At 37.5% G+C, this 14,737-nt stretch overlaps 2 protein-coding genes across 4 annotated transcripts in view; one reads left to right on the forward strand and one right to left on the reverse strand.

Annotated features, from left to right (window-relative positions):
• LOC116844222 (basigin) overlaps nucleotides 1–2,944 on the forward strand; it is a 32,121-nt gene extending 29,177 nt beyond the window's left edge. The window contains exon 5 of the mRNA XM_032815452.1: nucleotides 1,450–2,944. Coding sequence (XP_032671343.1) covers nucleotides 1,450–1,495 — 46 coding nt within the window. The 3' untranslated portion in view covers nucleotides 1,496–2,944. The remainder of the gene's footprint in view (nucleotides 1–1,449) is intronic.
• Nucleotides 2,945–3,019: 75 nt separating this feature from the next.
• The window catches only part of LOC116844219, an 84,548-nt gene continuing 72,830 nt past the window's right edge, over nucleotides 3,020–14,737 (reverse strand). For 2 of the 3 annotated variants that reach the window (XM_032815444.1, XM_032815442.1), the window contains 8 exons: nucleotides 13,193–13,636; nucleotides 11,708–11,850; nucleotides 11,531–11,608; nucleotides 10,697–11,039; nucleotides 9,486–9,690; nucleotides 9,214–9,398; nucleotides 6,888–7,057; nucleotides 3,020–4,229 (listed from right to left, as the gene is read on the reverse strand). In XM_032815444.1, the coding sequence (XP_032671335.1) occupies nucleotides 3,789–4,229; nucleotides 6,888–7,057; nucleotides 9,214–9,398; nucleotides 9,486–9,690; nucleotides 10,697–11,039; nucleotides 11,531–11,608; nucleotides 11,708–11,850; nucleotides 13,193–13,636 (2,009 nt within the window). In that variant the 3' untranslated portion in view covers nucleotides 3,020–3,788. Of the gene's footprint in view, nucleotides 4,230–5,026; nucleotides 5,247–6,887; nucleotides 7,058–9,213; nucleotides 9,399–9,485; nucleotides 9,691–10,696; nucleotides 11,040–11,530; nucleotides 11,609–11,707; nucleotides 11,851–13,192; nucleotides 13,637–14,737 lie in introns of all 3 variants that reach the window. The other variant, XM_032815443.1, reaches the window with a different exon arrangement.

The following is a 14,737-nucleotide window of genomic DNA, read 5'->3' on the forward strand; positions in this document are numbered from 1 at the left end:
ATATATATATATATATATATATATATATATATATATATATATATATATATAGCGAATAATAGATAGCAAATATAATAATAATTAAGAAACAAGGTACATAATACCTAATAGAGAAACTTGAAAAAAATGTTAGTCTCAATCTATATTTTTCATATCTCAAAAACAGTCTCAATTCATATTTTTTATCTTACAGGCTTACAGCATTTTCATTTATTATTTTGCTGTTTTAACGACTAGACTGTAGTATATAATTGAAAATTTTTAGTAGTATTTAAAAAAATGAAAACTTTAATATTCCCGAAGAATTGTAAGTGGTTTTTTTTATCTGAGAGATATTTCAGAAATTATCAGAAATTATCAGATACATTTAATGGGAATATAAGAGGACTGTTGTTTTATCTTATGCATATGTAAGGAAAAAACATGAATATTTGTGCATGAGATTATAAAAAACAACGAATTTCACCAAAATTACCAATAAGTTACTATCTTATCGTAATTTTACCGTAAATAATCGTCATTTTAAATCTGACGGTAATTTTATATCTCTAGTCATGAGTATCATTAAGTACATTCTAACATCGCTCGTCAGAGAGTATTCAGTGCTCTTTAAACTTAGAATGAAATTTCACTCGAAAATCAGAGTTAATTTGACTGTGATTCTTCACTCCTATATAGACTGAATTTTCCACTTTAAATCGAGTGAATATTTTTCCTCAAAATTAAAGAATGAATCTGGTGTATTCCATCGTTATAGAAACATATTCACTCTAATCGATTGAAAGACTCGCTCGTATGAAGTCAGAATTCACTGAAGCTTAAGAGAAGCGTCAACTTTAGCTTAAGTAAAACGTCAAACTTTAACAATTCCAAGTGGCAATATTTTCATTATCGCTTGAAATGAAAATACTGTTACTTTTTACTCGTTTTAAGTGATTCCACTCCAAACATTTTAAAGTAAATTTTGGGACTTGATGGTTTATACTTTTATATCTTGATTAAATCTGAAAACCAATACATCAACCAATTAAATCCAGGAGCGAACCAGATGCTCAGAAAGCATTTAATGTACTTAATGTACATATTATTTCTATCCGACGCAGCCTTCCGAGTCCTACTTCTGACGAACCTTTGGAATGGTACGTTCCGCTGCACGGACCCCTCCCTTCCGACCTCCCCACGTCATCACAATCGTCACAGATCAAGTCCACCAAGAGCGTTCAATTCGTACCCGCCTCTGATAAGTTCCGAAAATATCGCACTCTATACTCCATCCCAATGAGTCTAAATCGTTTCCATCAACTGTTTAGAAAAAGAAGACAACGCAAATGACGAATACAATTATCCTACATTGTTCCATCTCGCATCTTCGTAATTAGAGATTTGCGATATCTTCGAATATAGCTCGCTGTTCGTTTGTTTGACATTCTGTTCTCGTTGAACTTGCAGTAAGCCAACGCCCAACAAGGAATCCGATGTCAGGCAGAGGAAGTGAAACAACAAATAGATGAATGAAAGCGATGCGACAGAATCGGCAAGGAGGGATCGTCATGTGTCAAAGTGCTTCGCACTTCGGAGTTTCGCAGAGACAACAGGAAGGCGACTTTGAATGGGAAATAGATCGTCTAAATGTGGAATAAACACTGGGGAAAATGGACAGCGAGCTCGAATGGGCCATTGATAGTGCACACCTGCGTGGACACGGGCTTGTGCAGACGTGTGGCAGGATCACAAGTTACTAACAAATTAAATTAAGCCTTATTATGGTGTTCACTCCATTTATCAGATGTTCGCCTGTTCGTATTCTTTAACTACACTGCTTTGACCGACGGAGAGATGTGTTGACATAAGAGTTATGTATAAGTGCCGATGACGCGAGTGCCAGGAACGGAGCGTGGCAATGGGCGAGAGAGGGAGAGAGAGAAAGAGAGAGAGAGAAAGAAAAGTAATGCATGTATGAGTGAAAAAAAGCTAACAAGAAAACAAATCGATAGATCGAAGAAGCAGCAAACAAAACGGCGTGTCCATCGATCGCGCGAATACATGCGTAATTATAAACATATATAAATATATATGTGTGTACATATATATTTGTTTATATTTATTATATTTACAATTTTCCACGGAATGCTTGGAAGTTTGCAGTATCACATTCTTGGTCGCGCGTTCACTCGCCGTATTACATCGCTCCGATCATGCGTGGTACTCGCATTCGCGTTTGACGGACACGCCGTGGAAATTAGATTCGCGTAGAACTCGTTTCTCAAACCGCACGTGTGACCGAAGAAAAATAAACTTTACGGTAGGGCCGAGAATATGCGCTCGATACTAGTTATATAATAATAGGAACGCAGGCAGTGCGTGTGCCACATTTGGCTTCCGGATATACTCACGCACTCTTGAAGATTATGAGAGGGAGAGAGAGAGAGAGAAGGAGAGAAAGAGGAAAAACACAGAAAGAAAGAGGGAAGGAGCTTATCTTTGGCGTCGCCTTATTATGATATATTCCGTCGCTCGCGTGGAGATATCCCGGAAGTCTGGTTGCACACGACGCCGTTGTTAACGACATTAATGTAATTAATACTGTAATATTATTGCCATCGTTACTACTGCTGCTACTACTATCGTTATTATGATTATTACAAGTATTATATATATATATGTGTATATATATATATATATATATATATATATATATATATATATATATATATATATATATATATATCTTTAATTTTACCACACTATTGTAATAATTTATAATCCATACCAATACGATTCTCTATATCGACAGCGTCATCATTGTCAGGTATTTGCAATTTCTATCTATAATTGGGGAATGGAGTGTGTCGCTCGTGTGCTACACTCGTTTTATTATCGTCGTCACATCTATGTTACCGTTCCTCCCATCGATTTTAGGCGTTAATAGACCAATTACAATTTATATAGTTGGAACAATATGGAGATAACACTTTTAAGATGAATAGGGTAATCTATTAAAGAAACAGGACGCGTCGACTCTGTTGAAAAATGTACAAATGTTTTATTGCTCAAACGTCCATGCTTGCTCTTAAGTAGATGCACTTGTTGGGCGTATTCGATAGATGCGCGTATTCGTCGAGCGACATAATTCTAGGCACGCATATTTTCCCATCTTTGAACCGGTAAATATCTGGGATCATTAGATCCTTTCTTGTTCCAAAGTCCTCGAGTTATATGGCCCACCATGGCTTGTCGATATTCGCTGTTGAGACCATCTGCTTCTTTCAGACTCTCGTGAGATATTCGAACTCAAAAATTCTCCTTAGATCATCCGCGATTACACGAATTACACCACAAAAGCACGCAAGTTCGACGAAGTTGAGTTCGCGCACTCTGTACAGAACCGCGTGTTGCGTCGCGCGCGTCCTATGGATTACTTCTTTGGTCGTAAGCGCCACTTGTACGCTTCCATACAGGGACTTCCCTCTCGGTGCTGGCGCTCGACCGAGCGGCTCTCCGCCGGGAGAGAGAAGTCATGTGGGAAAAGGGGGGAAAAAAATAGAGATAGCACCGCAGGGACCACGAGTTTCGTGTTCTGCTCGCGTCCTCTGTCACTAACAAGGTATGTACAGGTCGTCCGCCTCGGTGGGAGCGGGCAAGGTCGATCTTTTCTCTCTTCTCTCTCTCTCTCTCTCTCTCTCTCTCTCTCTCTCTCTCTCTCTCCCTCTCTCTCTCCCTCTCCCTCTCCCTTTCTCTCTCATGATTTCATCGAGAGGAAGGGTCCGATCAAAGACGTTCCTCAGGCCTTACTTCGGCATCTGGCTGCCGTAGTCCACGTAAACACGCACGACCTCGCCGCTGTACTTCCGCTGGCTCGGCATAAAGTAGAAGTCCGGTTGGTTCGCCTGTGCCGCAGCACCCGTCGGATTGTGCAGGCTCTTGGCACGCTGGTAATGATCCCGGCGATCTTGAGTGTAATAGCCAGGCTGAATGGGCGCGGAGTGCCTGGCGCCGGGTGCACGAGGCAGACTGTAGGTCGCTCTGGGGCCGACCATCCTGTTTGGCGCATCGACAGCGTCGGTACCGTTCATGCCGCTCGTGCCGTTACCGGCCAGCTCTCTGGGCCGCGGCAGACTGGAGACCGGCGGCGGCGGCGCTTTCTCCTCCGTCTCGAACGCCTCGAACGCGAAGTTCGTGTTTGCACCCGATGCATAGTCCTTCCAGGCGTTGCTGGCGATCAAACGCTCCTGTGACAGAAAGGAGGTTGTCGGATTCGTTCAATCGTGAGAAATGAGAATGATCTTGCACTGCTTGAAGCAACTAGTGGATCTTTTTGTCTTCTTCTGGTCGATTTTTAAACTATTTCCAATGGCATATAAACAAGCAAAGCGAAATGTATATGAAGAAGTCGAATTTGAATAATCACAGATTTTCGAAACAACATATATGTTGTTAATACTTGATAACAGTCGTTATTTGAAATTTGCCTCACGTAAAAAATACTCAGATTTGAATTGAGAGTTATAAGTGAGTTTTTTTGGTTTGAATCACGTGTAATATATGCGACATTACATTTCTGTAAACGCGACTAAGTTGAGAAATTCGCAACAAAATTCAAATCTGAGTATCTCATCCGAAACAAGTTTCAAACAATGATATATACTTGATACAAAACTAATTGTCTTAAGCAGTGCTTTCAGTCGGAGTTTTCTTCCATCAATTTTCAGTCCATGATATCTACGCGCATGTATTTAAAAGAGAAGGTGCGAACAAAGAATTATATAAGCTTGCAAGTTTCTTTCGAGTGTCTCATTTTAACAAAAAATTGTATATATAGAGATAGACGAGAACCTATCTTTTATAAATGTAACATCAAATATACATTTATAGAAGACAGATTTAAGAGAGTTAAAATGCGCGGAAAGGGAGAAAGGGAGAGAGAGAGAAAGAGAGAGAGTGAGAGAGAGAGAAAAAGAGAGAGATGCAGTCGCAAAGAGAGCGGGAATTTAGCCAGGGTTAGTGAGAACGAGTAACATTTGCGCACCGATTACACTCGACGAGTTCTACCAGCTGGGATTAGCCCGATGCAATTCGGACGGAACGTGTTGGTGATGATGCCGAAGGTGATGATGATGATGATGGTGATGGTTGTTGTTGTGATGGTGATGGTGATGATCGCCGTTTTGTCGATGGTACCGCGTCGCGTTCGTGCGATGAATCGGGTTGGGCGCGTCAGAAGAAGCCAGAGGCAGCGAGTACACCCTCTTTATGGTCGCGAGGAGCGCGAGTCATGCAACACAAGCGAAGCAAAAGATGTCCACGAGTTTATTAAGGGGCGATAGTGTAGTTCGTACGCGTAGAGAAATTCCTCTGCGGGGTATTCCAAGAAAGTATGCGTGATCGAAAGTCAGATTTTATAAGGGTACTCCTGGCTACTCGCCGCGGAACTCTTGATTGATGACGCCAGAAGCGAGGAAAAGCGTGCCCAAAATTCCCGTAAAGTACATTGAAATAAAAAGATTTATAAAAAAATAACTTGCAATCGATTAAGTATGTTTTCAAAACATCCCACTTTTCTTTTGCTTTAACGACCAATAAATAACCATAAAATTAACGTGACACGTAACTTTCCTTTTCCTAGGTAGAACAGGTAGTCAAAATAATGTCAATATGACGTCATTTTGATCAAATATTGACCAAATTTATATTTTTACATAATTACATTTTTTGGTGAAAATGACGTGAGATTGACATTATTTTGACTATCTGTTCTACCTAGGTTTAACTTACGTTTCTTTATTATTTTGTCACGTTAATTTTACGGTTATTTATTAATTGTTAGAGCAAAAGGAAAGTATTTAGAATATTTTAGAGATGTATCTAATCGATTGCAAGTATCATATTTTGGATATTTATATTTACGTATTTTGCAGGAATTTTGACTTTAATTTCGCAAACAAAATGAAAATGTCTTGTTATATCCAATATCTATTTTAAATGTTATCATTAGATCGCTTTTTCAGAATTTCACAATTTTATTTAACGAATTTAACCGCGTTTCTCATTTTTTAATTGATTCACAGTTTTATTCATTTATCTGTACTTGTCTCTACTGGACATTGCAGTTGTTTAATTGAGAGATACTAAGAGATTACAATTTTTAACACAACATGGAGAATGCGTGAAAATTTTGAGAATAATTTCTAACGGCGTTACACGCGCGTTTCTTGGAAAACCTTAGACATCAGCAAGTATCGTTGCGACCGCGCGCCATCGAAAGATCGCGTCGATATGGATATCGATATGGGTATGTATATTCGTGAACGGGAAGATTGATTATTTCTGTAAGTTTAAGAACTCCCCTACCCTTTCCGTCAAAGTAGAATTTATTTCCCAATAAAAGAGCTTTTTCATTTGGATAAGTCGGATAGGTTCCGAAACTTACAAAAAGAAAGCAGACAAGTTAAATAACAACATAGTTTTACTTTAACATTATATTTTTGTAGATCTGCTATTATTATTTGCTTTATTTTGTTATATTTTACTTTAAAGCTTTTATTCTTAAACCACAATGAAACTTTACAAACATCATCTGAGAATATTTAAAGTACATGTATACAACAATTGAGATTTTATCATATTATTTTTTTTATTTTCCAAATAGTAGTAGACTGGCATTAAATAGATAACAGTGTATCGATAATACCGATTAACGTCGATCGAGACGCGCCATGTTCACGATGATGATTGCTGGCGCAATCTGTCGGCAGTGCGCGGTCGCAACGGCAAAGTGTCGTTAGAAGAAGAGCAGCGCGCAACACTCACAGGAGACTTGGGATGCGAGAAAAAGTGGTGAGAGGGAAAATACGCGAAGAAGAGATGAACGAACGTGACATGGAACATACCTTGGTCGCTCGCCTTTTCGAGCTCCTGTAGAGGGTGCAGGTGGCCTGCAGCAACGCGAGGGCCAGCAACGCTGCCACGCAGCCGACCACGATGTAAAGCTTCGTCGCGCCCGGGAATAAGTCCGAGGAAGACGGTAAGTCGTACTCATCGTCCACGTCTATCTCGTTCACTGGAAGCAGGTGTAATTTCATGGGGAGGGATATTACATGTATGTCTCTCTCTCACCCATGTACGTGTTTCGTTGAATTCTTAAAAGTACATTCCCAGTAAGCAAATTGAGCGCAGACTGCGCGCAGACCCTTATAGAAATATCATACTAAGAATCATTGATAATTACTTATTTTCAGTATTAAAAATACTGGATAATAAGTAATTATCAATGATTCTTAGTATGATATTTCTATAAGGGGATTGGCAGCAAATTTGATCAAAAATCCACAGCAAAACCATAGCCATATGTGTCTACATTAGGCTACGGTTTTGGCGACAGATCTTGCTGTCGGACAATTGGCGCCAAATTTGCAGCAAAAATCGCGCAAAGCTTGCAGCGCAGCAAGATCTGCGCGGTTTCTGCCGCCAATCTGCCGTCAAATCGCTACAAGCTCTGCGCGGTTTTTGCTGCAAATCTGCAGCAATTATCCGACAACAAGCTATGCCGCATATCTGGCGGCAATTTGACAGCAAGATTTGATATAACAGATCCTGCATCAAATTTGTTATCTATTTGTCATCAAAAGTTAATAGCAAGCTCTGTTCGAAATCTGTTTAGGTTTGGCTATCTGGGTTGATCAATATGGCGAGCGTTTTGAATCTGAGTTGATGACACCGTTTCACGTGTGTCATCTTCGAAATCGTGATGTCACATCGCGCGGTTTTATTGCATTTCTGAAAATCTCGAGAGACTCGCGGTGATAGGTTATTCAATCGTCGCGCGCGCTATCGAGGTGAAACGATGGTTTAATTTCGATTTAAGGATGTATTGCCTATATAGTCCCTGCAAAAAGTAACTGACAGAAGTATGATGTAATATTTATATTACATATATACGATATAGTTGAGTAACAACAGTAGTTTTACTTTAACATTATATTTTTGTAGATCTGCTATTATTATTTGCTTTATTTTGTTATTTCTGACTTTAAAACTTTTATTCCTAAACCACAATAAAACTTTGCAAACATCATTTGAGAATATTTAAAGTACATGAATACAAAAATTGAGATTTTTATCATATTATTATTATTTTTTTTTCCAAATAGCAGTAGACTGGCATTAAAAAAATAGATTAAAGATACACGATTAAAGTCACTTTTGCGTTGTACGCGCTTCGACAACGCTTCACAAATTCTCCTCTAATTTCGTCAATTTTCAATTGAACTTTAAATGATTTTCCTAAAAAAAAAAAACTGCATAATCTTTCAGAAAACACGATAAAACGTCGAATTTTGAAATTTCTATTGTAGAGTTTTCTCTTAAAATCGCATGCAGATTCTCAAATGAAAGGAAATTAACACTCTGAGGTAATCCACACGTAGAGATGAAAATGGTCCAGTCTGTGACGGTAACTTACCCGGTAAATTACGGCACATCACTCGATGATTTTGGAAAACTGGTAAAATAGTAATTTAGAAAAAATTATAGAAATAAAATTTTAGTATAAAGCTCAAAAGGAAGATTTAATCTTTAAGATAAGATATTTTATTTAACTTATATTTTCCGTAAAATATTTTGATATTCTATATTGATATATATAACAAATAATAAATAGTAAATATAGTTATAATTAAGAAATTTAATTAATAATTACGAAACTAGGTATATAGTAACTAGAAAAAATTGAAAAAAATTTTTAAGTTTCAATCTATATTTTTCGTACCTCAAAAACCTCGTACCTCGAGTCTCAATCCATATTGTTCATACCATCGTATAGACTTTTACAGTATTTTTATTTATTACCTTACTGTTTCAACGACTAGACTGTAGTACATAACTGAAAATTTTTAGTAGTATTTTAAGCAATGAAAACTTTAATACTTTTGAATGATTATAAATAATTTCTTTTCTTTCACTTAAGAGATTATCTGATATATATCTGATGAAAATATAAGAAGAATGTTGTTTCTTATCTTATGCATTAATGCGGAAAACACGAATATTGCATGAAATTATCAGAGAAATAACGAATTTTATCAAAATTATCGATAAATTATCATCTTATCGTAATTTTACCGTAAGTAATCGTCACTTTGAAGGTAACTTTACATCTCTATCCATGTGTCAATGTCCACTGTATGTATATCGTGTGTTTGGACACGTTTTACTTACCTCGAGGTGCTCTGATCACCAAGTACTGCGGATCGACGCTGAGTGCTCCGACCTTGCCGGTCACGAGCGCCTCGCGCAATGCCTTTTCCGCTTCGATTCCGGTGTCCGCGGGTTTCAAGGATCTTCCCTTGGCCTCGTTCTTATCGAGGATTAGGTTCATGCGCGCTATCACTCCTTGCTCTTCCCTGCGAGAGAAAAGAGCGACGCATTTAAGTAACACGCGCGGGATAGGAGTGTTCTTACTCATCGCTGTTGCGCGTCTTATAACTCACTTTCGTAGCTCGTCAAGTCGCACTTGATAATAGCCTGGGAGCTTCTCGAAGACCGGTCCGAAGCTCTCCGATATCCTGTTCGAGATCAATTCGAAGTCGGAACTGCTGGGTATAGGAACCTTAAATCCGTCGCCTAAATTCACGAGCTTGACTTCGATATCGTAATGCAATCTGGGTGGCGCGGGCGTACTCTGCTCTTCAGTTTCTGTTTCAACAAGAAAGGATATTCTTTTGAAACATTATGTGGAGTAATTTTGGACAATAAGATTAATTCTTTTCGGACCAAGAGTACTTGTACTATCTTGAACGTGTTTTAAGAATATTCCGACATTCTCCTTTGTTTACAACCCGCGTCAAAGCACGATCTATTTTGCGTGAGATATGACTGAAACGATATGTGTCGTTGCGCAGCTTTCAAGGCTGGAACTGTATTCCATACACGTTTACCGACTATATATTATATATCTCTTACCTTAAAATGAATTGATATCACATGATCAATGTTATCTCTCTCTGTTAGTGAAGTCACTATTTTCATGTTGAATTCAATGATTATGTTAATTAAAAATGGTTATGTTAATTAAAAATTCTTTTAACGATTCGATTCGATTTGATTCGGACGAAATTTCATCGATTCGATTCGATTCGAATTCGAAATTAAAATCTGAAATTCGATTTGATTCGATTCAACATTAAAAACCTTTGATTCGCACATTTCTACAAAAAAGTGAGAATATAAATCACGAAAAAATTAATTTGGAAAAGATTGCGATTAAATAATATTCGCACGGTGATTTTGATAAAAAAGCCGTTAAATAAAATAATACCATAACGTGAGGTTAAAGTAAATTGATATACTGTTAATTAAAAATTATATCGCGTATCAGTACACGGGAAAAAAGATTTGCTGATATATGGACAAGTAAAAATATTAACTGCAGGAGCAAATTCTCTTGCTTTCATAGTAAAAGTTATTTAGTTGTGATAGCTAAAAGAGTTGCTAATATATGTATTAGTAATAGTAAAAATTATTTAGTTGTGATAGCTAATATATATATTAGCAAATCTTTTAGCTATCACAACTAAATAACTTTTACTATGAAAGCAAGAAAATTTGTTCCTGCAGTTAATATTTTTACTTGTCCATATATCAGCAAATCTTTTTTTTCCGTGCAAGAACTTACGCACAAGCAACATATTTTTAACGTTACCTTCCAAGCCGCAGGACTTGATGCATATTCTGTTCGACGAAACAACCGGTTTCGCGTCGTGCTTTCGGATCTTCTTATTGATCGGATTGAATGTGCCGCCCTTTACCGGGAACATCATATATAGGCAGTGATCATCCGTGAATGAAAGGTCCCTGCTGTCCTTTGTCACGCGCTTCCTCGTAAATTTGAGAGTAGTCACGCCGTTCTCGATACGGCCACTGATATTGTAAACGTCCTGCGAAGGATCTAACAATGGCGCATTATAGCCGCTGATCCAAGTGTCCATCAGGAAGGCTCGACCGGTGTTCTTGTCGACCCAGCCGAGCACTGCATCGGTCTGCGACTAAAAATTAAACCAGGCCTTTATAATATTCTCTGTCAACTATATACATTTATATGGAGCTCTAATTGGATATTTTACAATCACAAATTATATCATATTTCTTCAAAAAGCTTACCTTATAACTATAAAGGAAAATAAATAATGAAATAGATATGACAATTGGTTTAATCAGTCAAGTTTTCGCGCCGATTTCTAAAGTCTTTAGATGTCACTCTAATTAAAATAAGATTGCAAATACATTGAGTTGTAATTTTTAGAATTTTTGAAATTCTTGGAAACAATTTTATTCATACTTTTTTTATATCTATTATTTATGAATGGAAGAATTCAGGATGCTTTAGCTAAACGATAACTTCTATTATATTTGATTCCTGAATTTAAGTTTGTTTATTTCTGTGACACCGAAAAGATTGAGACGACTTTTAAATATTTAAATAATTTATGAAGAGAACACACGCGGCGCGTACATTCGAAGGAGATTAAACGTTTACCATGCTGTCGTCGTCGGAAAATCCAACTCCTGTCCACGTGTTGATATTCGTCGTGGAAATGACGAACGTTATGAGATCCTACGGAGAAAAATTTCCATGATATTGATTCCGCGCGTGGAACGGCATTGTTCGCTCTCCTACGTCGAGGGAACGCCAAGGAAACGCGAGACAAATTACCTTTCTACCCTTGTACGTCCATTGTATGGTATATTCGCAAGTGCCATTCTCCGGCGAGCAATTTTTCGGGTAACGCCACTGGCCGCCGCAGCTACCGTCTTCTAACTTTGCACCTCCGGCGAATTCCGGCTTTTTAGCCTCGTCTGAAACGATCAATATGCGTGTCATCATATAAGATACAAGCTGCAAGGAGACTTAATGACAAAAGAAAACGAAATAAAAATATAATAAATTCACGGTGAAAAAACTTAGCTGGATCGACAATGAACGAAGCAAATGCGTTTTGATGTTGAAGAAAATAGAATTTCTGCTTCTTACAAACAGAAAAATACACATTGCATTTAAATAAATGTTTCACGTATTCCATAAAATATATCAACAAATCTATCATAAGTTTATTATAAGCACATTATATTTATTTAAAGTATATTCTGAGTCCTAGTCAATTTAGCATTTCAATCAAGACCATTAAATCAATCAATCATCATATTAAGAATATTATATTAAAACAATCAATCAATCAATTATGTCAAGTAGCATATGAAATTAAAACAAAAATTCGATTTGTTTACTTACAATTTATCTTCAATAAAGCTTTACAGTATTTCTGCAAAGAGAAGGAATTCTTTTTTTGAGTATACGATAATGAGTTTTTCTAAAATTTATGATGAGTAAATTTCAATTAATATATTTGAAAATATGAATATATTTAAAGATTAAGAAAACATATTCTTTGTTGTTAACTATTGCTCAAAAGAAAGAAAGTAAACTGGGTAATTACATTTGTTAGCATTAGAATGATATTTTTCTGTGTGTAGAATCGAATATGATACAAAAACACGTTTGACTCGTTCATTATCAGGTGAATTCAACCGAACTTTTTTCTCTGTAAATTTATTATTGAGTTTTTTTACTGAGTTCTTCCTGTTTCATAAGAACTATTGAAATTCTGTTACTTTCAAGCAGAACGCGTTTGATTCATCCCGCGTTGTCAGATTAATTCAACCATATTTTATTCTCCGCGAATTTATAACATTTTTATTATGATTTTTCTGATTCATAAGAACTATAAGAATTTTGTTTCCTTCAAACAGAACGCGTTTGATTCATCCCGCGTTGTCAGGTTAATTCAATCATATTTTATTCTCCGCGAATTTATAACATTTCTACTATGATTTGTCGGATTTATAAGAACCACAAGAACTCGGTTTTCTTCAAACAGAATGCGTTTAGTTCGTTGTCATCAGGTTTATTCAAGCGAGCTTTCTTCTCTCCATGTTGGACACGCCTGAAATCCTCAGGTGTGGAGCCAACCGACCATTTCCAATCTCGGAGAGACCGGTCGGTGTGTTTGAACGTCGCGCATTTCGCGACACTTCGCTAAACGCGCACAGCCGCCTCGTTCGCAGTCCGACAAGGCGGCTTCGTAATGACTTTACGATACACACGGATAAAACTGGACGTACATAAGGACTTCGCTCTCACCGAAGAAATTCATCGTCACCGCGCCTCGCTGCATGCCATGCCCGTGATATTTGAGCTCGTCGACCTTGTAGAAGTCTTTGACGCCGACCTTGGCCTTTTCGATGCCGCTGGCTGGCTGGTGCACGTATTTGCCGGGCTCTTGACCTCTCGCCCAAATCACCTGCATATTGCCGTCGACGATTTCGTGATCAGTCGGCTCGTTCGCGGCCAATTTCCTGCGGAAGAGCATCGTCGTGACGCCGTCGTGTTCGTAGCCGATCGCGGCCGTCAGGCTGTCCCTACCGCCCCAGTATTCGTCCTTACGGGGCGTCGACCTGTCCCTCGTGTAATAATCGCCGATCTTGTACTTCGTCCCACGCGCCATCCCGATGATGATGTCCGTGCAGTCCATAGGATTGAAGTCGTGCTTAGGCGTGTACTTGTGCCCCGGCGCTGGTAACGACGCTTCGCAGATGCGAGGATACAAATTTGATTAACGTTAAATGAGGCGCGGCAGACGCGCGGACAGATCGTTTAATCGTGTGGAACGAAAATGATGGAATAATTGAGCAGTGCGCTGAAATGCGTCCGCGATTCGCCACTTGAGAATTTCTCATTTCTTTATCTTACAAAGTTACACGCGACTTGGCTTTAGTCAGGGCGAGTAATTGACTTTTTTTAATTAATCACATCGTGCTCAATTAACAATTAATATGAACCGATTAAATTGGAGACCGTTTAATTTGGCTACTGATTTGAACAAATCAACTTATTGATCAGATTATTAATTTAAGGTTGATTGTTTGGTGTTAACAAGCTCAATCGAAGACTGTCCGATTGACGATTGATTTCAATTCAATTGACGATTAATATGAGTGAAGGGGAATCAAAGATCATTAAATTAACAATTGTACCTGGAAAATTTAATTAAAGGCCGTCTTATTGATGATTAAGCTTAGCAAATTTAATTACGAGCCGTAATTAATTTAATTGCCCATTAATATGAACAATGAATGCTTTTTGATTGATTTGAATAAATTTGCTTATATCAATCATCAATTAAATGGCCTTTAACGAGATTTACCAAATTCAGTTGTGAATTGAACGATTTTTTATTCCCTTTGTTTATATCAATAGTCAATTAGCTATAGTTATGCAAGAATGAAAGAATCCACATGAAGTATATTTAGAGAAAAATAAAGATGAAAATTCGATACACAATTTAAAAAGAATAGATAGCATCGAGATTCTCTTTGTAATTCAAGAAGTCAAGCATGATCAATTTTCTTCTCTTTAAGCATATTTATTGATAAACTTAATCCTTAAAAACATGAGTAAAAAGATGCAACTAGTAAAAAATGGCATAACTAGTAGAAAATAAAAACTGTTTCTTGATTAGTTTTTAAGTTTTATTTTAAGCTTCTTGATTTTTTTAATTTTAAGGCTTGGGTCTTTTTTATTTTGTACAGAAAGACGTATGGATCATTGATTGGTAACTGAAATTTAAAAAACATAATTTTGTGATTTGGATTATTCTTGCATAACTGTGGCCGATTGAACGGTCTT

The sequence above is a fragment of the Odontomachus brunneus genome, unplaced genomic scaffold, assembly GCF_010583005.1.
Source record: "Odontomachus brunneus isolate Ranch 3 - 2012 unplaced genomic scaffold, Obru_v1 Obru_scaffold_040, whole genome shotgun sequence".
Classification (NCBI taxonomy): Eukaryota; Metazoa; Arthropoda; class Insecta; order Hymenoptera; family Formicidae; genus Odontomachus; species Odontomachus brunneus.